Source organism: Ochotona curzoniae, unplaced genomic scaffold (assembly GCF_017591425.1).
Source record: "Ochotona curzoniae isolate NIBS_2020 unplaced genomic scaffold, NIBS_Ocur_1.0 contig_430, whole genome shotgun sequence".
Lineage (NCBI taxonomy): Eukaryota > Metazoa > Chordata > Mammalia > Lagomorpha > Ochotonidae > Ochotona > Ochotona curzoniae.
This window is the reverse complement of record NW_024466219.1, coordinates 2,129,558-2,153,472: the sequence shown is the minus strand read 5'-3', so window position 1 is coordinate 2,153,472 and position 23,915 is coordinate 2,129,558. Positions and strand designations below refer to the sequence as shown.

Genomic DNA, 23,915 nt, shown 5'->3' with positions numbered 1-23,915 from the left:
GCTTGCGGAGCAGCTTCCCGGAAGTCCTGCCAGTGGTCTCCACTCACACCTTATTGCATACGGGGAGGCCCAATGGCCACAGCAATGTTAAAGGGGCTGGAGGACAGCAGGCAGGTGCGTAGGGCCTGGGCCAACTCTGTTGGATTCTGAGTTAGTGAAACAAAGTCACGTGCCAGGCAGCCAGGGGGATGAGCTGTGTGCCTCGCAGCTTGGGCTGACGTGGTTCTCCAACATAACATAACGTGGTTTAGGCTTGAGTACGCTGCTGTTACCTCACCCTGGAAGCATGCGGGTCCTATGAAGGGCAGGGGGGCCTGAGCAGGACTGCCGGCCTCCGGGCAGGCTGGGTGCATGTAGAGAAGGCTGGGCTGCAGACAGGCCACAGACGGACGGCCTGCTACGGAACCAGGGCCTTGAGCTGCAGCTGTACTCTCAGATTTGGCTGCTGTGAGACACACAATGCTAGCCACCTTGTGGATGAGGGCCAGCGCAGCCGCAGGCACGCTCAGCGGGCTGTGTCAGCAGAGCTGCCAGGACCCACGTCGGTGTTTTAGCAATGGCTGCTCTCTTGCTGAGTGGGGCAGGTGTAGCGAGAGAGGCCACATGGTCTGGACAGCCTGCAATTTTCAGTGACCGCGCCCTCTCAGAAGTCTGCAGAGCCCTGGGAAGGACCACACGGGAAGTAGCCAAGTGCCACAGGTAGGCTCCGTGTGACTCCACGCGTGACAGCAACAGACGGGAAGTGGGCTTGGTCCCCACAGCTGTGTCGGATGCCGTGAGGGAGGGCTCCCCTGCCCCACCCTGCTGTCACACGCACTTCCAGCTTGCTCTCACTGCTTGCTGGCAGGCCTGGGAGGAGTCTTGAAGGAAACTATGAAAAGCACTTGCCCTGGCTGGGGTTTCCGACTCCACATCAGAATTTCCCAACCTGATACCACAGCAACCGCAAGCCTGTTCCTAAAGACCTCAGGGCTGCGTGTCAGGTCACTGCCCCTGTGTCAGGTGAGACGGAAGGCGCAAAGCTCCGTGGTCTAATCAGAAAGCAGCTCAATGGCCAGGGCCGGGTACAGAGGGGCTCCCGGGGCTCTCGAGCGCCCCCTTGAGTACCGGAGGGGAAGTGCCGACTGCTCTGCATCAACTTTCTCACGTTCAGGGAGAAGTTTGTGATTCAATACTTGTGGGACTTGTGGGCTTGGATGCACGAAACCCCTGAATGTGTAAGACCTTTTAAATGTCAGGGTCACAGCAAATCATCAGGGAACACACTAAGCTTGTCTGGTTATTGGAAAAGTACCATTTCTTTTTTATATAGCAGCTCTTGGTGACTGCCGATTTAAGCAGTCACCTGCTTGAGTGTGAGGCTGTAGAACACACGACTTTCCAGGGTTTCTTCAGTTCTCAACAATTAATTTATTTATTTGAAATGCAGAGTTACAGAGACGTAGAGGGAGTGAGACATATTTTCCATGCAATGATTCACTCCCTCAAAATGGCTACAGTGCTGGGACCGGGCTAGACCAAAGCCAGGACCCAGGAGACTCCCCAGGACTCCCGAGTAGGTGGCAGCGCTGCCCAAGCACTCGGGTCATCTTGTGACACTCTCTCAGGAGCATCAGCAGGGCGCTGCACTGGGAGTGGATCAGCCCCGAACTGGCACTCCTAAGGGATGTCACAGTCTGAGGCTTAACATGCTTCTGCGACAATGCTGGCCCCAGTGTAATTCTGATGTCTCCATCAGAGACCACACTGAGGCTTTCACAAACATACTTCCTGTCCTGGGGAGAAGAGGACACTGCACGCAGGGGAGGCGCCAGGTGACTTGAGTCAGCAGCAGGTGCCATGCCCCGCTCCTCAGCAGCTGTGTCGCCTCACAAAGTTCCAGGAGTTGCCAGTGCCTGGGAACCTGGGGAACCTGACCCACAAAGGCCACTGCCTCAAGGGCAGCTGGAGGAGCACAAGCTCGCCGTGTGACTGTGGACTCCAGATGCGAGGTCGCCATGGGAAACAGATCGCAGACAAAGTTAAGAAAAAGGATGCGTAAAGTTTATTTCAGCTGACCTTACTGTAACATCGAGTTTTTATAAAATAATTTTGTAAGAGTCCATCAAGATATTATATAGAAAATACACATTAGGTAATATATATATACAAGTAATAAAAATAGAATACATCTTGGCAATTACTTAGAGCCTGTCACCACCATGCACAGTGTATTGATGCTTAATATCTATGGGAATTTAGATATACCAAATTTAAAAAAAAATGTTGTTTTGGGTATTTTAAGACACTGTTTTCGTTGCAGAAATATAAAACATATCTGGAATATAAAAGCCACAGAGCTAACTGGATGGAAGCTTCAATCAGAGATTCAGAGAACATCACCGCTTCTTGCAATCACTGTGAGTGCTTTCGCTGATTCCACACCATCACCCAAGATAACATCCTCTGTTCGGGCATCCCGTCGCGGCGAGCACCACGCAAACGCGGCTGCTAGAGCCGTGCTGGCTTCCTGAGGCAAGGGCTCCTTCTGTCCCTTAAGCTGACATGTCTTACCAAGCATGGCCACATCTTCAGCATGTACTGCCTGAGGGCTGATCAGAACACAGCCAGCTTTAATGTCCTAAAGATGGTCAGGTGCTCACAAGCCTTGACCTTGGTTAGTTTCTTCTGTTCCACTTGGAGGAAAATAATCCAGCTACCCTGCTAGCGTGATGTCACGCATGTGTCCTGTGGGGTGTTCAGAGGAATCTGAGGGAAGTTACTGCTTCAGTGAAATAAATAAAGACAAGCAGAGAGGGCTTTTCCAGACCTCACTAGAGGATTCTCGTGGTGGGACCGTGAGAGAGCCGGGTGGTCCCAGCAAGGCACACCCAGCAGATGATAGCACCATTTTCCAGTTGCCAAGATTAGACCTGTGCCAGAGTCCTCTGGAAGGGCCTTGGCCGCCGGGCTAACGTGCGCTGGGCTTGCGGGGTTGCTCAATATGGGTAAGCAGACACGGCTATGTAGACGATGAACGTGGTCTGGTACTCCAGGGTCCCGTTGGCGCTGTGGGAGAGGGCACGCACCCGCATGCGGTAGGTCTCTGGCTCTCGCAGGGGCCGGGTCGTGTACACCACTCCCTTTAGGTTTTCCTCTCTTAAGGCAAAAGGAACAGCCTGCTCCTCATCCACCATGAGGAATGTCGTCCTGGGGTGCACCACACCCTGCTGCGTGTACGCCACCAGCCGTATCAGATCTTGATGGGCGGCTATTCCGAAGGGGAGGGAGACAAGCTTGTACTCCAAGGTGTAGGGACTCACGGCACACTCCAGGTCATTGGGTGGGCAGCTCTTGAGGCAGAACCTAAGGACAGCAAACAGGACACGCTCACGGTCACCTGGCTCACGGCAGGGGCCTGGCGCAGGTGGCTGGAATGGGCAAGGGGCTCGGCCATGTTCTGTGGCTCCAGCCCGAAGCAGACGTGGCTGGTTAAGCTCATCTCTCTCAGCTCTGATGGGTCACGGACACGAGAGCCTGCTTTGTGAGCAAGGGTCTGCAGTGGACACGAGAGCATCTGCCCCAGCGATGGGAGAGGGTATGTCTATGAGCTTGGGACTCAGCTGTCTTCAAACCTTAGCACCTATCCCAGCTCTGCCTGAAACAGGACACATCTGGTTTGTTATCCTAAAAATGACGACAGGTCGATTCAGTTTCTTCAAGGGGGCGGGGCTTCCATTTGTAACCATCTTCCACATTATTTTGAATAAAAATTGTATCTCCTTTTTCCAGAGCCCACACTGACTGTTTTGAGTCATCCTGGCCTCTGAATTATTTGCCAGAAATTATGAATATGGAGGCAGAATGTGCAGAGAGCACCATTTTATGAAGATACAGTCTTGAGTCACGGCACTTTCTGGTGTTTCATCGTTCTCTAGCTTTGGCTTTCTTCATCCCCCGCCCCCCACTCCCATCAGAGCAGCTCATGCAGGGTTCTGGGCAGCCTACCCCGGACCCCGGTACAGAACCATGGCAGGCACTGTGGAGGGGAGGACCAAGTGTGGGCGCCCCTGAGGAACTGGTTTTGGGAAACACCTCCTTGCTAACACGGCCCATCTGAGATGCCCTTTATCAGGACCCAGACTGAGTACTGCCAAAGGGACAATTTCAGACCACAGGGAAACACAGAAAGAACACCAATGGTGGACACCACTTAGGGCTTGCTCACGCCCCCACTCACACAGGGGCCCAGCATCCCAAGGACAGAGCTGAGGCCACCCATGTGCAAGCTGGGAAATCGCTATGAAAGGCAGGCTCTGTCACCATTAGGAGCTGCCTCCGGAGGCTGGATGCTGGCTGCTCCAGCAGGAACGCAAGCCGGGGAGGCCGGGGGTCCCTACAGGGAGAACGGGCGCCCCATGAGCTCCTTTTACACACACTCACTGGAGGAAGGACACACTGCAGCCCCACAGCCCCACTCCTGACCACACACACGGTTCTGAGGTCAAGGTCAGAGGAAGCGGTCACAAGCACAGGGGACTCACCCTGAAACAGGATCCCGCTGGTGGCTGGGAGGACAGGGCGTGTCAATGCACTGGTAGCTTCCTCTGGTGTTGAAGCACATGCGATTGGGCCCACAGAGCACACTCTGCTCCTGACACTCATCCACATCTGGAACAGCACGGGGAACACAAAGCATGAGCAACGAGGCTGGGACATCAGGCTCTGGGGAGCCTTCATCCCGGCCATGAACTTGGTCTTCAACCGTGGCCAGGGAGGGGGTACTTTGAGGCTATCCTTCACTGACATTTATGTCAGGACATCAAAAATCCGAGATGTGGGGTCTCTTACACTTGGACAACAAAATGCCATGTGAAGCCGCTGTGCAGTCTCGCAGCTGTAGGCCACTTCGATGTAGCATCTGTGCTGGCTGGGCTGCACTTAGGCTAAAAGTGTGATGTTTTATGAACTCTTAAATACCTTGGAATGTTGCTGCAGAAGAAGGGCGAAGGAAGACATTCCAGGAAACAGTGTCTTAAACATGTGGCCAATTTTGTTTCTGATTTAGTTTTACTCTTTGTATCTAAAAATGAGCATTTTAAATTTGGTTGCAAACATATTCTCAGGAATCCATGGACAATATAACTATTTGCTTTATGGTGAGTCACAGACTGCCCCAAATAAAGGCGTGCTAGAATGACATGGAGTAAATCTCAAGTTCAACTTTCGAGTCTTAAGTGCCAACAGTGAGGCAAGGCGTTCTCTCTCAGCAGTCCCATATCAGGACCAGCTGTCCTGCTGGATGAAACACAGCGAAATGCAAGCTTTATTTCTGTGGAGTCAGCTGTCGCCATGGCCCCACATCTAATTCTGAAGGGTTTCATGTCTGAAAACGGAGGGTGTCTGGGAGGGAAGCGGCCATGTACAGCAATTCCATTAGCTCTCTCTCTTGTGCAAAGCTTCTCCTTCAAACCCATCATCCCAATTCCATTTTGTGCCTGATTTTCCCAGTGAACCCACGCAGGAACACGGATGCTGGCGGGCTGCAGGGCCCAGGACAAGCTGCCTGGAGCCATGACTGGGACATGCAGCTGTATGCCTAACAGGAGTAGTTGGCCATGTTGCAGGTGTCACATATTGGCTGAACATGAATCCACAAAGTCGTACTCAGAACCTGAAGCTCTACAGAGCTTTTCTGGTGCTGAGCTTGGCTCATGGCCTTGCCTCGGCTTTCAGTACAGCACAGTCTACTTGTGATTAAGGAATCTCTTCTCACTGTTCCTAAAGAGCCAGAAAGATAACACAAAACAATATTTGTTGTCTTCTATTAGTGAACAATGTGGTGATGTTAGGGCTTTATCAAATATTCTAGGAATAAACTTATGAGAGAAGTGAAAGTAGAGGCACTTTATGATAGAAACATGCCCGTAAGAATCCCATATGTGGTGAAAAGTTTCATATTACCAACTTTGGAACAGTTACACACATTTAAGAAGTATTCTTTAACACTCTAAAAAATAATAGAAAGTCTCAGAAAAGAGAAGTAGCTCAGATTCTTGATGGACGGTTTGGGGCAGGAGTGGTCATGCCGTGAGTTAAGCCGGTGGCTGTGACACTGACACCCCAGACCGCAGCGCCGATTTGAGTTCACTGAGCGCTCTGCTTCCAGTCCAGCTCCCTGCTCATGCGCCTGAAACGCAGCCACTGCTTGCTGCTCTCCTTGGGGAGCCCTGGCCGAGCTCCGGCTGTGGTAGCCACTGAGGGATTAAACCAGCGCATGTGCCTCAAAAAAGAATTATTTCAAAGGAAACGTCAGTGTGATGTCAAAAATGTTTAAAATTAGCTTAATGCTGCACAAAACTGGCCAGAGCATCTTTGGATCTCTCCTCACTGCTTTTTCAGCTCGTCTTGATCAGTTACCTTGCCGTTTGCAGCCTGCTTACTTCCACTTCTGACGACACTTTCTGTCTGATCAATGTCAAACTCGCTTTAATTTTTCTATTACTGATATTTCTATCACCAATGTAAAAAGTTTTATAGATTCATACTTAAATAAAAAATAGCCTTTAGTTCCTCATAAATGCCCCATTTTCTAACGCTACAAAAGACCCAACTCTTTCATGCTGTCCTACATTGGTTTTAAGTCAAGTTGCACTAACAAATACCCGGGCACTGTCTCACCTTGGCATGTTTTTCCATTGAGCATGAGCTGATAACCGGGTGGGCAGGTGCACTGATAGCTTCCAAAAGTATTTTTACACGCATGCTGGCAGATATCTCTGGTTTCACATTCGTCAATATCTAGGTGGAAAGAAAGCAGACTGTAGCCAGGCCAGGCCCAACATGCACGCAATGTAGCAAAGCCAAATTAGCAGTAATACTACAGGAAAACAATTTGTAGCTGTCACATCTGTGTGTTAAAAAGGCTCAAAGTTCTTTTATATCTTTATACATCTTTTGTATCTATGTCTTTAACATAGTATATATAGTACCACAGTACACAATGGCAGAACGCATTCATAGAATATAGCAACTAACATCCCAGACTGGTTAACTTTGTAACAGTTAAATGAGTAAGATGGAAGGATGGAGGCGCCAGATTTATGTAAGATCTGAAGTCACACTTGACAGAATGGCAGGGTTTACCTAAGAGGTTTCTGCACACTGTCAAATGGGAAAGTAGTGCTGGTGTTCAGGTCGTTGTACTGAAATGCTATCTGTCTCATACTCTGTGCACACACTCATGCAGGGCCTTCCCCCCCAAAGCAGCATCAAAGACGCACGTCTTATTTCTGCGGTTAGAAATGTTAATCCAATGCGCGTGCCACTGGTAGCTACACCGATGGGCGCACTGGAGAAATTTCATGGAAATTATGATAAATCTATGTAAGGATTTCAAATTATTTTTCACTAAAATTAGAAGGTTATCTAATTGTTTTTCATAAACCATTTGAAGTATTGTTGCACAGCTGCTGTGTCACTCGGCAGCCCTTGGACCTTCTCGTGGTCCCAGCTGATTCTCCCACCATCAGGCTACACTGAGACCCCCTGTGGTCCCTCACAGGTTACCTGGAGGGCTCACATGTAATCAACAGGAAAGCATTTTACAAACTGCAACAGGCCTTCTGCGATTATCATCGTACAAAGCCAAGGAAACAGCAGTAAGAGTGAAAATGCATGGATGTCTACTTCCAGAAAAGGGAAGTGAAGCTTGGCTTGCACGAGGGAGTCAGAGGAGGACAAGGTGTGCAGCGGGAGCAGGAACGGAGGAGAGACACTGAGAACTGCAAGACAAGTCGGAGGAAGGCTCGGTTCACAGATTCAAAAATGTGTTAAGGACAAAATTTAAAAATATATGTCAATATTAGATAACCAAAGCGTGAACTCCACAACTCATGTTCATTTCCCTCTTCCTCCCTAACATTTGATTTAACCTAAAAAAAAACAACATGAATTTAAATGATGTTGAAGGGCCCATGCTGTGGCCAGCACCCCAGTTGGGCACTGGTTTGAATGCTGGCTGCCTAACTTCAGATCCCAGCTCCCTGCTAATACACCTGGAAAAGCAGCAGAAGTCTGCCCAGGTGCCTGGGCCTGCTGTCTAGGAGGGAGACCTGGAAGAAGCTCGTGGCTCCTGAGTTCAGTCTTGGTCAGCTTCAGCTGTGGTAGAAATGTAGCAAGTCAACCAGCAGATAGAAACTTTATCTCTCTGACCTTCTGCCTGTAACTCCACCTTTCAAATAAAGAAAAAAAAAATGAAATCTTCAGACAAATGATGTTGAACTAAGTATTTAATAAGAAACTTCTTAAAGTTTGAATTAAAAAAGTTTAATTTACTCGAAAGAATCATGGAGAGGTGAGACAAGGAGAGAGAGAGAAACAGAGAGAAAGATACAAAGAAAGAGAATCTTCAATGCTGGTTTATTCCCCCAAATGGCTGCTATGGGCAAAGCTGAGCCAGTCCCAGGTCAGGAGCCAGGAGCTTCCTACAGGTTTCCCAGGTAGCTATATAGGGCCCCAAACCTTGGCCCTCCTCTGCTACTTTCCCAGGCCATAAGCAGGGAGCTGGATCAGAAGTGGAACAGCCGGGATATGGACTCGAACCTACATGGTAGAGGATTAGCCTGCCACACTACTGCGCAGGCCCAAAGTTTGAATTTAAAATGGCCTTACGTACGATGTCCATCTTTAGAGGCATTATAATATTCATTTTTCCTGTTAAGCTTTGCAGTCAGCGCCTTTAAAGCCTAAGGCTTAGCTCAAGGCTAACAAGATTTCACAGTATTAACATCTTTTGTACTTTGTCTATCCCAGATAGTTAATTAGAGGCATGTGGTGTTTATTGCATGTTGTTCCTGTTACATAACTCTGAAGCTGTCTTCAATTTTGGTGTAAATGTCTTTATTAGTACTAACATTATAAAGAACTCACCATACTTTGAGGGGTGTGTAAGCTTTATGATTGCCCCAATACCAAATAAAAGTTTACATTAGATTATCCAAGTCTGATCGTCAGCGTGAAACAGTAGCAGCCTTGACCATTCTGGAAAGCATTACGCTAGCATGATAGAAACACAAAGATACAAAAAACCTGTAATGTTCAATTAGGATGAAACTGCAACGCAAAGAGTGAGGAAGACAATTGTTATTAATCTGAGAAACTGCCTGAAAATGACTTGGATCCTCAGAGGAGTCAGCCAGGTGGTTGGAGAATATTGTTTAACTCACTTATGGGGAAGATACTAAAGACAGAAAAGAAAAAAAAACTTAGTTAAAACAAACGCCGAGGGATGGATGGCGGCAGGGGGAATGACCATCTAAACGACCCTCAGCGTACAAATGGTCAGCTGTGGGTTCTAGCGACAGAAGGGTCACGTTAAGATCATGGGGCAGTTGAGAGGTATGGAGGTGGGGCACGTCTTGGAACACGCTGAGAGTGGGGCTGGAGTGGCTGGCACGGACAGTGGGGCCCACGGGTTCACTAGCAACAGGGGACTAACTGCAGAGTTGCCAGTGGACACATAAAGGTCTGAGGCAGAAAGGGTTAAGAAAGTGGCAGTGCTCACAGGTGTGGAAAGCTGCTCGGATGAGAGATCTGACAAAGCCCATCTAAAAAGAGAATTATGCAAGACCGGCGTTTGGAGAAGGGTGGGCAAAGACGTGACAGTGAAGCCGGAGAACAGTCCGAAGTGTTTAGAAGAAATGCATCACAGAACGATATCTGGGCAAGAACAAGCAGAGGGCAGAACACAGAAGAAATGTGTGCAAGAAGTCTCCCTGGGCTCCCTCCCGCAGCTCGCGAGCAGTGGGCCTAATGCCTGCGCCTAATTCCCCTTGGTGCCCGGCTCAATGCCACACGAACTGTGGATACTCACAGAACATCAGCTAAACGAGTGACACATGGCAATGTCTGCAACTTAACTAAAGACAAGGTCCCGGCTCTCGGGCCAGAGAATGTGCTCTGCTTTTGCAAACAGTGAAATTACAGATGTGAAGTGAGATACTGAATGCAGAGGTTCCTGAGCCACGCATGCAACTAATGCTTTCTTCTCACAAACAAGCCCGGAGAGAGGACCCAGGGAGCAGGGAACCGCACGTGGACACTGCTACTGGCAGAACCAGCAGTTCACTGAGGAGCTGCAGTTTGTACCTCACTGCTTTCGCGTGAGGCCGATGCAGCCCAAATCTGAGGGATTTTATCATGTGGTAACATGCAGATCTGTTTAAAAATAAGAGACCAGATTCTAGATGTCACTGAGATTTATTCAATTCAGTGATGCTTCCAGGGGCGGGCAGAAGAAGGAACTCTAACAGAAATGAACAAAATGCGCCCTTGCAGATCACCACAATTTGAATCAAATGTGCTCTAGTTTCAATGCCACAGGAAATGCCCCCAATTGTGAGCCTTTCCAGACTCAAGAGGCAGTTTCCTGGACCCCAAAAGTGCTGGACCCCAACGCATACAGCTCGTGGCTGGAGCGTGAACCCCTGGCTGTGCACGTGACCCCCTGGTCGGAGTGTGAGCCCCTGGTCATGCATGTGGCTCCTGGCCAGTGCGTGAACCCCTGGCTGTGCATGTGACCCCTGGCTGGAGCATGAGCCCCAAAAAGCAGAAGAAACGAGGCTGGCATTTACCTACACAGGTGTTCCAGCTCGCTGTGGTGCCTGTGGGACAGCTGTTCCCACCAGTCCGTCTAGTCCTGGCAGGAGATGCTCTGCTGTCTCTAGGCTCTGAGGAGTTGCCGGGGAGCTGAGAGCTGTGCCTGTAACGGTGCAGCTGCTGGCTGCTCCTCACAGGCCAGGACCAGGCCAGGTGAGAGCTACTGTACTGAGCGCCAGAACTGGGCAGCCTCTCCAATCCAGCGCAAGACTTCCCGTCCCCTAACAGATGGTGTCCCGGGGGGCAGATGCACTTGAAGCTGCCGGGGGTGTTGGAGCACTGATGTGCACAGGGTTTAGGTACTTGTTCACATTCATTAATGTCTGCTCATGTGCCAAGACACATAAAAGAGAGAGAGAGAGAACACACACAAACACACAGGAATGAAGAGTCAGTCTGTGAAATACACCAAATGCATCATGTCACCCTCAGAGCTAGGAATTGGGAACCGCTCTCACCGGCTGAACCTCCGAGAAAGCTTTCGGCACGGGGCCATGGACCCTGGGTAGACTGTGACTCTCCCACACACTGCTGGCTGGCAGTTCTGTGACGCTGACCTTGAGACCAGCTGCCCTGCCCTTGGCTTTGTCACCTGGACCGAGGAAGCAGCGCAGGTGCTCAGCAGCTGGGCTCACTTGGTGGGCACCCTACTGCAAGTGCAAGGCTGGAGCCACGTATCTTACAAACACCACACTTGGCTGTCTGAGTCCAACCGGGGTAGGGAGCATCCCAACGACTTATGCTGAAATTTGCCTTTTTCCTCTGGGAAAAATGGCACAAGAGTGGATTCTCAAATTAATAATTTTTATGAAATGACATCTTAAAAAGGTCTCAATGTTATCTCTTCATACAATGGCATGGGTATGTTTCCAAAATGTATTTCCTTAAATGGTTCTGTCTTAACAAACGTTCCTCGGAGGTAGCTCTGATTTCCCTGATTTAGTGGACAATGATGGAGACATCCATATCTGATGAGACATCACTCTGTAAACCTGGAACTCCCCTTCACACACCCTCTCCTAAGTGGTCCTGCTCTTCCTGTATCTAGCTTGGTTCTTCTGTGAATTAGGACCCAGGCTCCAGCCAGTATCACCTTCTCTAAACATCAGTTAGCTCATGGTGGGTCCCCTTGCCTTCTGCATCTGTCCATTACATTCTTGCAGGGCACCCAGACCCTCAGCATGGCCTCCTTGCCCTTGGCCCGGCAGCATTCCACAGCACTGGCCAAGGGTTGTCACTTTCTCACTGAAAGTACCTTTCTCAGGGTCCCCACAGGAGCTGAGACTCCTAGATTAGGACTTGTCCTAAGTGCTACAGCTTTGAAGCTTGGCTCATGGCATCCCCTTCCAACCTGGCCATGGTGACCCCTCCTAACCTGGGCAAAAGTGTCTCCTCCTAACCTGGGCCACGGCATCCCCTCCTAACCCAGGTCACAGCGTCCCCTTCTAAGCTGGGCACAGCATCCCCTCCTAACCTGGGCCACAGGGTCCCTTCCTAACCTGGCCACGGTGACCCCTCCTAACCTGGCCACGGTGACCCCTCCTAACCTGGGCCACAGGGTCCCTTCCTAACCTGGCCACGGTGACCCCTCCTAACCTGGCCACAGTGTCCCCTCCTTAACTGGCCACAGTGTCCCCTCCTAACCTGGCCACAGTGTCCCCTCCTTAACTGGCCACAGTGTCCCCTCCTAACCTGGCCACAGTGTCCCCTCCTTAACTGGCCACAGTGTCCCCTCCTAACCTGGCCACGGTGTCCCCTAACCTGGTCACAGTTAGCTTCCCCTCCTAACCTGGCCACAGCGTCCCCTCCTAACCTGGCCACAGTGTCCCCTCCTTAACTGGCCACAGTGTCCCCTCCTAACCTGGCCATGGTGACCCCTCCTAACCTGGGCAAAAGTGTCTCCTCCTAACCTGGGCCACAGCGTCCCCTTCTAACAAGGCCACAGCGACTCCTCCTAATCTGGCCATGGGCGACCCCTCCTAACCTGGCCACAGCGTCCCCTCCTAACCTGGCCATGGTGTCCCCTCCTAACCTGGCCATGGTGTCCCCTCCTAACCTGTCCACGGCATCCCCTCCTAACCTGGCCACAGTGTCCCCAAACCTGGTCACAGTTAGCTTCCCCTCCTAACCTGGCCTGTTCTTTTCCCTTCCCCTACTGCTTTTTATCACCATTGGAAACTGGATTCTGTTTGTTTTGTGATTCTTGTTTTTCCCTAGGAGTTAGACTGCATAAAGATAGGAATCTAACCTTCCCTGTTTATCATTCCAATTATGACACAAGTCAGCATCCAGCATAAAGTAGGTATTCAGTAAATACTTGAATTAATGAACCAAGAGGCTTGACACAATGTGCCAATCGAACCACGAACACAGAAACAGAAGGGTCTTTTAGGAGAAGATGTTGGATGCAACAGCTAAGATGCTGTGTGGGATGCCAACACCCCACAGCTGGGTGTGCAGGTTCAAGTCCCAGCACTGCTCCCAATTCCAGCTTCCTGCTAATGCATAACCCGGGAGGCGGAGCTAAGGATCACACTCTTGCTTCGCTGCCATTCACAGGGAGACTCAAGTTAAGCTTCTGGCTCCTGCCGTTGGCCTGGACCAGCCCCAGCTGCTGTGGACACTTTGAGAGTGAACACATACATGCATGGAGGTCTCTATCTGTCCCTCTCTCTTGCTTTACTAATAAGCAACATTTATTTTGTTTTAAAGATTTATTTTTATTATTTTTTTATTGGAAAGGCAGATATACAGAGAGGAGAGATAAGAGAGGAAGAATTTCCGTCCGATGATTCACTCCCCAAGTGAGCGCAACGGCCGATGCTATGCCGATCCGAAGCCAGGAGCCTCTTCCGGGTCTCCCACATGGGCGCACGGTCCCAAAGCCCTGGGCTGTCCTCGACTGCCTTCCCGGGCCACAGGCAGGGAGCTGGAAGGGAAGCGGGGCTGCTGGGATAGAACCGGCGCCCATATGGGATCCCGGGCATGCAAGGTGAGGACCTTAACCACTGCGCCACTGCGCCGGGCCCAAGCAACATTTATTTTTAAAAGGGTCATCTGTGAAGATGTGGTTCCAAAGCTGGTGGAGATTTCAATTCCTGATTGTGGGGAAGTATAAGCTCATGTTTGTAGTGTGCAGTTAGCTTTAGTGCTGATCACGTGTGCTGTACGACTTCCATGCAAGCTCAATCTTAGTTGCACTTGCGCTGGCACAACCACAGACTTCCAAATTTTGTCTTTTTTGAATGAATAATTTTATATTATCTGTCAAGTTAGCACAATTTCCCCCCAAACACAATCTTTTTTTTTTTTTTTTAGTAAGATATAAACTTGCCATGGTTATGATATTTTAGGAGCTATTTTTAGTTCAACACATGGAATATGTTCCTCTAACTCTTCCCATCAATAGGATGGGTTAATGAAAATCATTGAACGAAAACCAGATTCTTCAATCCGTTACCCACAGTGGCATGAAAGATAGCAACGAGAATGTAGAAAGCAAGTATTGAATTCGGCTTACAAAGTTTTAACAGATAAAACTGACATTTGCTATTTCTTTACAGCAATGGTCCTACCAATTTCGCTGCATTATTTTTAAGTCTACTGTCTGGCATTTATTTAGCTGCTGAAAATATTAGGAAGCAAACACAGTTCGTTCTGACAAGTCATTCTTAAAGGTGATCAGGGCGTAAATTATATATAATTATAACATCTAACTGAAGATGACAATATTCTGCTATCTACCCTTCCTGTGACCACACTGCTTCGAAAGGGTTTCTAATAATGGTATTTTCAGCATTTGCTATATGAAAGTACTTTGGTAAACACTGTATTAGGACAGAACTCAGTCTCTTTTTTATGTCTTAAGTTTATTTACAAACATATCTAGCATGGAATGAGCTCAAGAGTCTGATCCATTTTTTCAGAGACCATAACTTTAGATTTCTCATAATCTGCTACACAGATGTCAGACATACTTCATTTCTCATGCAATTGGTGCTTTAACTAGGAAGTCAAGTGCAGCAGATCCAGATCCAACATACAAAGCCATCATCATGAAGCAACCTCCACTGGTTTTCCACTGAAAGTATAGATTCATCCCTGGGCCCTCTTCCTAGAGCCTCTGGGGAAATGGGGGGGGGGGTGTGAGTCCCCAGACGCTCTGCTTCACACAGTGCTGTGGGGTGCTGTGGAAAGCTGTGGGGTGCTGTGGGAAGCTGTGGGGTGCTGTGGGAAGCTGTGGAGTGCTGTGGGGTGCTGTGGGAAGCTGTGGGGTGCTGTGGGAAGCTGTGGAGTGCTGTGGGGTACTGTGGGAAGCTGTGGGGAGCTCCCAGGGAAGCCCGGAGCCCATGCCTCATCTCGCCCTCAGCACCAGCTCTGCATGCAAGGCCTGAGAGGGGCCATGGGAAACCAGCGCTGCAGGCATCCTGAAACTGCACGTTCATGGCACAGTCTGCTCTCAACAATCATGAAGCAGGCAAAGAAATGCACTCAAGTCCAGAAGCTGGTATTTAAAAGCCAACTTTTTAAATGTGCTTAAGTATTAAGGAAGACTATAACCTGATTGATTATAAATGCATTAATTATTTTATAAGTATGCAGTTATATCCTACAGATAATTTCTACTGTCTACCGTGGTTTATATTTTATTATCATTAAGATAGGAAGAAATAGGCAATTGGGAGAGTTGAATGAGGTATTTTTAGAACAGAGCAAGCACTAAATACATGGTCGATAGTTATAATATCTACTTGTTTAACTTATGTGTACTTACACTTTTTTACTTGCACATTTAATACTCAACTTGCACACTACATATACTTCACACTCACTGAAATGGATCTATGCAAACATTTATGTCATGTGTGCATAGAATTATTAAAGGTAATACTGATGGTTAAGCTTCCACAACAATTATCAATTATATCAGAACTTTAATATACTCATAAAAAGTGCTCAATAACTATTACTTTAAATGTGAGTGTATTCAAATTGTTTTGAGTCAGTAGTAATTTCACATACCTTCTAACTGTCATCTTAGGAATCAGTCAGTCGTTTAACATACCTTCTAATTGTAGGCAGAGAGCGTTTGAGGGTGAAGAGAAGGTGAAGAGCAAGCTGGTGAGGCTGGAAGTCGCTGCCTGTGCTAGTCACTCAGTACAGCATCCTGTGCACTTACCCACGCAGGGTCTTCCGGCTCCTTGGGACCGATAACCCCTCGGGCATACGCAACGGTGGCTGCCTCTCGTATTCTCACATAGCTGATTATATCTGCACTGATGAGTCCCATCTTTGCATTCATCAATATCTACAGACACGGAGGCAATGAACAGTAGTAACATTTTCCTGTCAAGACCCGAAGTGACCATATTTTAAGCCCACAGGCTACAGCCCTGCCAGAGCAGCTTTGCTCACTATGTGGCTGACTCACAGTGGGAATCAGAAGACCTGAGTTCAAGCCCCCATCGGCCGCTTGGTTGGCTCGTTCCTTCTGCCACGGGAGAGTTGTCTTCTCAGCTCTTTTGTTTCTCCTTCCGTCCCTGCGCTCACTCCTCTCTCCCTGTCTTACTGAGACAAGCGAGCAGCTTCATGGCCCATCAGAGTCATCCTCAACTCATTTCCTCTGTGGCCAAGACACTGTGCATCTACTTCCTCTAACAGAAGCCCTGTGACTTCCCATTCCCATTCCCAGTGAGCGGGATTTTTGCTGTAGATCCTTAAACAGTCTTAGCAATCAGATAATCTTATTTCTAAATTAATTTTACACATAATTTCAGAGTCAATGTTCCTAAACATGTTGACAGCTGCTTGTAACATCCCTGACGCTCTGCATGGCTTCCACTCTCTGGGGTCAAGGGGAATACCTCCCACACCCACAGTCTTGAAGCTGAGAGGGTCTTTGCACGCTCCTAGTCCACCCTCCCTGCCCCACTGTGGTTCTGGCTTAGTGCTGTAAACCCTAGTGACCTGAATACCATCCAGTAGTGTCAACATTCCTTCCTCCAGATCTACACTCCGGAGTCCTTTCACATTTTGAAGCAAGTCCAAGATATAGTATAACTTCACTGACAACAGGCTTTGAGAGAAAATCATGCTACTTTCACAAAAATTTTAGAAAATTTTTATGTACCTGTTCATCCAAGATTAGATAGCTGGCAAGAAGGAAAATGAGCAAGTTAATGAGCAAGCCCTGCTGTTGCCCCTTTGCTTTCCTTTTCACAGCATCTCCACAAATGATCATCATTCAGGCCCGTGTCTGATCCCTCCATGTGGCCCCAACACTCTTCCCTATCAGACACCACCACCCTGTGTATGCTTTGCGTGTTCACGATGCTTCAGTCTGTGGCGTTTTGTATTTGCTGGTTTTAATCCCGTTTTGCGGGAGGCAGAGGAGAAAGTCAGACAGGAGAAGGAAGACAAGATCTCCTGAATGTATGGACTTGCTGGTCCTCAATCTGGCTAATTCCCACAGGCTGCCATGGAACAGGCCCACGAAGAAGAGCAAGCTTAGGCAGAGACAGTGCTATTATATGTGGACACAGGCTTGATATTCCAAGAATATTCAGTGGCAAAGGAACTATGTTTTGACTTGTTTATAACAAGTCCCAATAAAATTTTTCTTGCCCTTCTTCCATAAGATTCTAAACATAGATATACCAAATTTCATAACAGAAGTGATGAGGGGATAATAGTAACTTGTATGAATATTAAGCTTTGTGTAAACCAAGTGTGTAACAGATGGGAGCTCTAGGTGGTCACCAATGTTCAGTGTGAGCTTCCATTTCCTGGCACAGCCATGACCCTGGCCCCTAAGCCCAACCCTACTGGAAGATGGGAGATCCTGTGAAAAAAAGGGAAGAGATCCTGGTGAGCTTAGACTGACTTTGATTACTCAATTTTGATAGGGCCCTGCAGGTTTCCCAAGGGTTAACTCCACAGCTTAGCTTGTTTCTCAAGGGGTAACAGGATGCGCAATCTTTGGCCTGGATTAATCTTTGGATTAAGCTCCTGGCTTAATCACAAGTTCCTGCTTCCCTTTATCAAGATGCCCCTGGGGGTCTTAGGAGCTGCTTGAGCATTGGAAAAATACTGGGAGGAACTAGAGAGTGTAAAAAGGCAGACTGCAGTTGAATAAAGTGGCATTCTCTTTACAAGAATGACCTAGTGCATGTTGTCTTCTTTGTAACCCTAGTCACTCCGCTCCACTCGGGGTACACGGAGATGCGGGCATTGCCAACAAGGGCCATCTTACCTTCCGTGCTTATGGGAAATGGATCTTTGTCACTGGAACAGCCAGACACTCACCAATACAAGTTCCATTTTCTGCTTTGGTCATTCCGCTGGGGCAAAGATCGATGCACTTATAGCCACCACGGGTGTTCCTGCAGAGCTGATCCGGTCGGCACACACCCTGTCTGCACTCGTTCACATCTTGACAAGACAGCAAAAGGGAAACTAGCTGAGAGGATTTTCCCATGCTTCCAGAGAAACCACAGCTAACCTAGATGTTCATCGAGTGACCATCATGTAAAGGTAAAACGATTAGCAAGATAGGAAAGACACTTTACTATGAAACGGGAAGGTAAGGGCCAGCGTGAGAGCTCAGCTGGTTAATCCTCCGCCTGGAAGCTCTAGCATCAAAAACGGCACCAGTTTCTGTCCCGGCTGTTCCACTTCCCATTCAGCAACCTGTTTATGACCTGGGAAAACAGCAGAGGACTGCTCAAAGCCTTGGGGCCTGCACCTGTATGGGAGACCTAGAAGACACACCTGGCTTCAGATCAGCTCAGTTCCAGCTGTGCATTCATTTTAAGGAGTGAACCTGCGGACAGAAGGTCTTTCTCTCTGTCCTTCTCTTTGTAAACCTACCTTTCCAATTTAGAAAAAATAAAATCTTGAAAAAAAAATCAGAATGGTAAAAATTAAGAAGCATTGCTTCCACGAGCTGGTGCCATAATAATCACTTCATCCTAGAAAAAAATTATCTAATATAATGTTGCATTACATATATGTTAAAACGTATATACATGGTCTTACATATGCACAGTATAGGAATATATATAATATTTCTGGCAAAACTCAGTAGAAAGGAGAAATGTCAAAGCAAAGGTTATGTAATCGGAAAGTGAAGACTGCTAAACATGGTGTTTGGGCTCATTTTCTTTCAGGGTGGATTACAGACACGGTGTCTGCCTGCTGCACAAGTGAGCCAGTCCCAGGACAGAGCCCCCAGACCCGGCTCCGACAGAGGCGACAGGCACTGCCCCGGGACCCCAAGCCCTCAGGACAGAGCCCCCAGACCCGGCTCCGACAGAGGCGACAGGCACTGCCCCTGGGACCCCAAGCCCTCAGGACAGAGCCCCCAGACCCGGCTCCGACAGAGGTGACAGGCACTGCCCCTGGGACCCCAAGCCCTCGTCTTACCCACGCATTTTCTGCCTCTGAGTTGATAGCCAGGCTCACACCCACAGTGGAAGCTGCCGATGGCATTGAAACAGCGCTGCTGGCAAGGGCTGGATTCTTGACATTCGTTAACATCTGTTAAACAAAGCACAACGGTGACCTTCCACTGTAAGGAGAACCGCTTTAATTTATACCAACTGTGCAACATGTCAATGACCTTAACCAGCATCATGTCTGAGAACGTCTCTAATAGCAATCCCGAGCATTTGCTCCCAAAAACCAGAGAAAACAACTGCAGGAGGGCCTTCCTGCGTAGGTAGACTTAGCAGCGGGCAATGCCAAAAGCTTAGGGCCAGGGTGGCCGGGCACTGCTCCACCGGAAGCTTGCCACCAGGTGGCCCCCAGCACTGTGTCTGGAAAACTTCCACCCTCCCATGCTGGAAGGCAGAGCAAGGAGGACTCAGGGTTTTCTGATGTCTCTGACGCATGGTTTACTTCCTGTTCTAAATCGGCTAAGACCAATTCTAACCCTGCTTCAGATCAGCCCAGCTCTGGCTGTTGAAGCCATCTGGGGAATGAGGCAGGGGAGAGAAGAGCTCTTTCTTTCTGCCTCTCCTTCTCTCTGTAAATCTGCCTTTCAAATAGAAATAAATAAATCTTTATCAAAAAAAAAAAAGTTCTGTAGATGTTAGGATAAGTGGTAGGACGGATAAGTCACTGCTAGAAAGAAATAGGCTGTCAAATAGAAAGGAATGCTGAATGCGTGTTGCTAAGTCAGTCATTCTGAACTGGCATAAGGACAGGACATGCAGGAGTCAGCTAAACTACAGAGGCAGCACAGCACAAGGGCTCAGCGGGGCCGTGGGGAGGAAGGCCTGAGCAGCTGCCACAGCGCACGGGGTTTTTTGGGTGGACAACAGGTCATTATAAGTTTGTCAAAGTCCATAGCACACACAATGCCAAGGGAGTCCCAGTGTAACCCAGGCTTGGGACACTGATATGTCCCGGCAGATTCACGCTGACAAATGTGCCTCAGGGGGTAGGGTGCTGTCAGCAGGTTTGGGTCAGGCTGGACCCAAATGGGAGCTCTCTGTTCCTTTGCTCAATTCTGTCATGAACCTAGAATTCTTCTAAAAATAACCTGTTTTAGGAAAAAAACACCTGGTAGTTTTATGAGGTGGATTCTATGAGATCACGCTGTATTATCGCCTCTCTTCAACATCACAGGCAAATGTCATTCCTAATCCACGGCGCTTACCTCTGTTTAAAACAAGCATGGAATGTCACAGCCAGAAAAGATGCTACCGAGATGAAGTTCAGCCTTAAGGCCCCTGCTGCTGTTTCCCCACTCCCTCCTTTGGCTCCGCCCCTCCTCCCCCGAGCGTCCTGAGCGAGCTGACTTTAGAGGGTTTAGGAGCGGAATTCATTCTCAGTGCCCTGAACGTAAGAATAGACCTCCATCTTTCTACCTTGGCAATTCAGCCCGTCAGAGGTTCTCCGAAAGCCGATCCCGCAGTGGACCACGCAACGATAGGAGCCGATGGTGTTGTCACAGTCCTGGCCGGCGTGGCAGGCATGTCCACCCAGAGCACACTCGTTGATATCTGCACCGGCAAGAAGCATGCAAGTGAGGCAAGTGGAGGAAAACACAGCCGAGCGACCCGCTGGGAACCGGGTGAGCAGAACGCTGGGTGGCACTTGCGCTGTGGCGTGCCAGGTGGGTTGTGTGGCTGACATCCTCCCAGAACCACCAATTGATGAAAACTCCCACCTGTCCACCAGGTGCCTTCTTTTTGAAAAGCTGCTTCCCTTTTCTGAGATCTGAAGTGAGCCCGGCACCCCTGCTTCCCAGAGCACACTCATGAAGATGACTGTCAGTTCAGAGTTGTCGGGGAGGGGAGGACTGGCCTACACCCTTGTTCCTAGGCCCAAGACTGCCCGACACGGCGCTGTGAGTGGCTACCTTGACAGGTTCTCCCATCTGCGGCGATGCTGAGGCCTGTGGGGCAGGAGCAGTAGTAGGTCCCCATGGCGTTGTGGCAGGTGTGGGAGCAAGGCTTCCCTGTCGTGCACTCGTCTGTATCTGCAAGAAGAAACAGAAGGGCATGCTACTTCCTACAAATTACTCAAATCAGTTTATACAGTTGCTTGCAGAGGTTAACAAGCTCAATGGAATTTAAGGGAAATTGTCCTCAGTAAGTAAGAATGTATCTGGGGTCTCTGAATTATCTTTGATAGTGAATAGATGTTTAGATTATATCCTAAAACAACGATAGGCAACATTACCAGCTGTGGTTTTAATGCATTTGACCTGGGCTAACTCATGCTCCTTGGGGAATGGTACTTCCCTTACTATCCTTGGGATATTAATGGCAAGATTGAGGAGCTGAGCGCACCATGCTGGGCCTTCCTCGGCAGAGCCACGCTGCCTGTCTACCCCGAGCCGACCAACGAGGAGGCACCACGATACGCCTGGAACTCCACAGACGTGGAGTTAGTGGCTCACTAACTGTGGCTCTCTCAGGCTGCTGCTTCTGAGGAACACAGTAGGCTGTCTAGCCACAGGTCCAAATCCTGCCTGTGCTGTGACTGAGCACTTCCAGGATTAGAGGACGGAGTGCCGGATGAGGCTCCCTCGCACTCACGGCACAGACGTGGCCAAGTAAAGCCCAGCCCTGTCTGCTTACTCCACCTCTGCATTCGGTCACCATCCCCGACTCGGGGACAGTCAAGCCACAAGCCCACTGGCTTCAGGGACTAACTTCATGTTGGGTCACTTGAGGTCAAACAATGGTAGGCAGTTTACTTAAATTCTCCAGTCTTAATTTCCTCAGCTGCCAGATGGGACATTTATAGGACTTCTGCGATGATTAGCTACCCCCAAAAATCGCAACAGGCATCCATTGTATGATATCCTTTGCTGGAATTTTTCAAACAGTAAGAACTTCTGGGCTTTGGCACTCCTGTACTTACCGGCACAAAACGGTCCAAGAGGATCCAAGCTGAACCCGGATGGGCATTGATTGCTGCGTTCTCCTGCCACAGAGATGGGAGCAAGGTCAAGGGGCTTTACCAGAGCAACGCACCTGCTACCTTCTGAGCAGGCTTCCCCAGAAGGTAAAGTTTGGGGCGCAAACATGCAACAAGGGAAAATGGGCAGGGATGAGGAGCCCGTCCTGTTTCTCAACCAAGAACTGCAAATCCTGATCCAGAGACAGCTGAGGTGCTGCCACCAGCTGGAAAGTGGCTTTCAGCTTACTAATATCATCAAAGAAAATCAAGTCATCCTGCGACAACCTCAAAGGACTAGGGATAAGAGGTCTACCAGCCGTAACCATAGGCACAGTCCCAGGCTTCCGGCATGGAAACTCTTACTCCAATAGAAGGAATGCTGATTTAAAGTAACTTTAAACCAGAGACTCCTCGAAACAGAGGCTCCGTGAGGACACCTCCTCCGTGGGTCTCCTCCACTTGCACTGTTAAGCACAGTGCAAAGGGAATCAGGGGTGCTGTGGCAGAGCAGGCCTAAGTAGACATCAGACAGGACACAAAGGTGAAGGACCTCCTTCCTGATCCCCAGGATAAGCTTTCAGCTTGTTTTACCAGATATTAATCATGTTTCACATGACCTAAATATAAACTGAATTCTCCAGGAATGCAATCCTCAGGCCTGCTCTTTGTTTTGCTCAGCAAACTGCTATAAACCAATGGTCCCAAACATAAAATGTCACACTAAGATTCTATCTATAGATTCAGGCATGTTAACCACTATTTTTTTTATATTTCTTTTCATTTATTCCAGTTAAAAGCTGATTTTTGAATTATGATTTTCATTTCAAGAGAGTAGGGGCAACATCAAATGCATGTTTTGAAATAATGTACAACATCGGTAAAAACTTTGAAAAATATAGGTGTTCCCATTCTCCGGTCACATGTTCATGTTTTGTCACCATGTTATTTTCATGACTACATCCATGAATATTAAGTTGGGATATACAGACTAATGAATGTCAAGCTTTGCTAGTCACAAACATAACTTTGCATTCATGAAAAACGCAGATGCTAGTTCACTTCGATGGAAGCAGCAATGAAGAGATCTGGCAATCTGATTTTAACCACTTGATCCTGTGGCGTGGCCAGCTCAGGCTATCAGCCAGAACCCGCCTTTGGGCTTTGCTGTTTTCTGGAACATTCTCCTCTGTCGCTGCTTACACAATGTCAACACCCAGAATAATTTCTTGCTACATGACAGTCACTCAACAAATGTTTGTGAAGAATCTCTTACACGGTAGTTCGGCGACTGCCTAAGAGTTTTGCCACAGATTTTAAAAGTCTACGGAAAATGGGATTAGACAGTGCGAAAAGTCTTGAAATCCATGCATAGCTTTGTCACCATATGCATTTTCTGTGAAACTTCTGGATCCTCTACTACAGATTTCAAAGATTCTTGTACTAAAATACATTCATCTTTCCATTTCATGTTCCATGAACTTCTGGAAGCACTCCCCTATCTGTTCCCTCCTTCCAGGACTATCACTATTTCCCTACTCTAAGTAGCACTGGGTGGAACCGTGGAACTGCATCTCTGGATCTGTGGTTTTCTTAGGACAGGTCCCCAGAATGAGGTAATGCTTAGGTAACTGAGCGCTGGGAGGCCCCCTGGGGGTCCCTGGGGGTCCCTGCCGGCACGGTCAGGACATGCTTGCAGACCTCGGACAAGGACAAGAAGGCACTGGGACCTCCACGGTTCAATCCACAGCTCCACATGTACCTGTCATTACTATGTCTTCTTCCTCGAATGTACTGTCCACAATCACTAAGTATCTCCTCCACAGGGTCTGTGCCTCTTGCTGGTTTTAACAGCCGTACCTAAA

At 48.6% G+C, this 23,915-nt stretch overlaps 1 protein-coding gene across 1 annotated transcript in view; it reads right to left on the bottom strand.

Moving 5' to 3' along the window:
- Positions 1-2,601: 2,601 nt before the first annotated feature.
- The window catches only part of HMCN1 (hemicentin 1), a 350,746-nt gene continuing 329,432 nt past the window's right edge, over positions 2,602-23,915 (bottom strand). Inside the window, exons 98-107 of the mRNA XM_040985773.1 lie at positions 22,015-22,077; positions 21,005-21,124; positions 20,511-20,645; positions 19,063-19,176; positions 17,944-18,069; positions 15,818-15,946; positions 10,614-10,961; positions 6,661-6,780; positions 4,524-4,650; positions 2,602-3,345 (exon numbers count right to left, since the gene is read on the bottom strand). Of these exons, the coding sequence (XP_040841707.1) occupies positions 2,979-3,345; positions 4,524-4,650; positions 6,661-6,780; positions 10,614-10,961; positions 15,818-15,946; positions 17,944-18,069; positions 19,063-19,176; positions 20,511-20,645; positions 21,005-21,124; positions 22,015-22,077 (1,649 nt within the window). The 3' untranslated portion in view covers positions 2,602-2,978. The remainder of the gene's footprint in view (positions 3,346-4,523; positions 4,651-6,660; positions 6,781-10,613; positions 10,962-15,817; positions 15,947-17,943; positions 18,070-19,062; positions 19,177-20,510; positions 20,646-21,004; positions 21,125-22,014; positions 22,078-23,915) is intronic.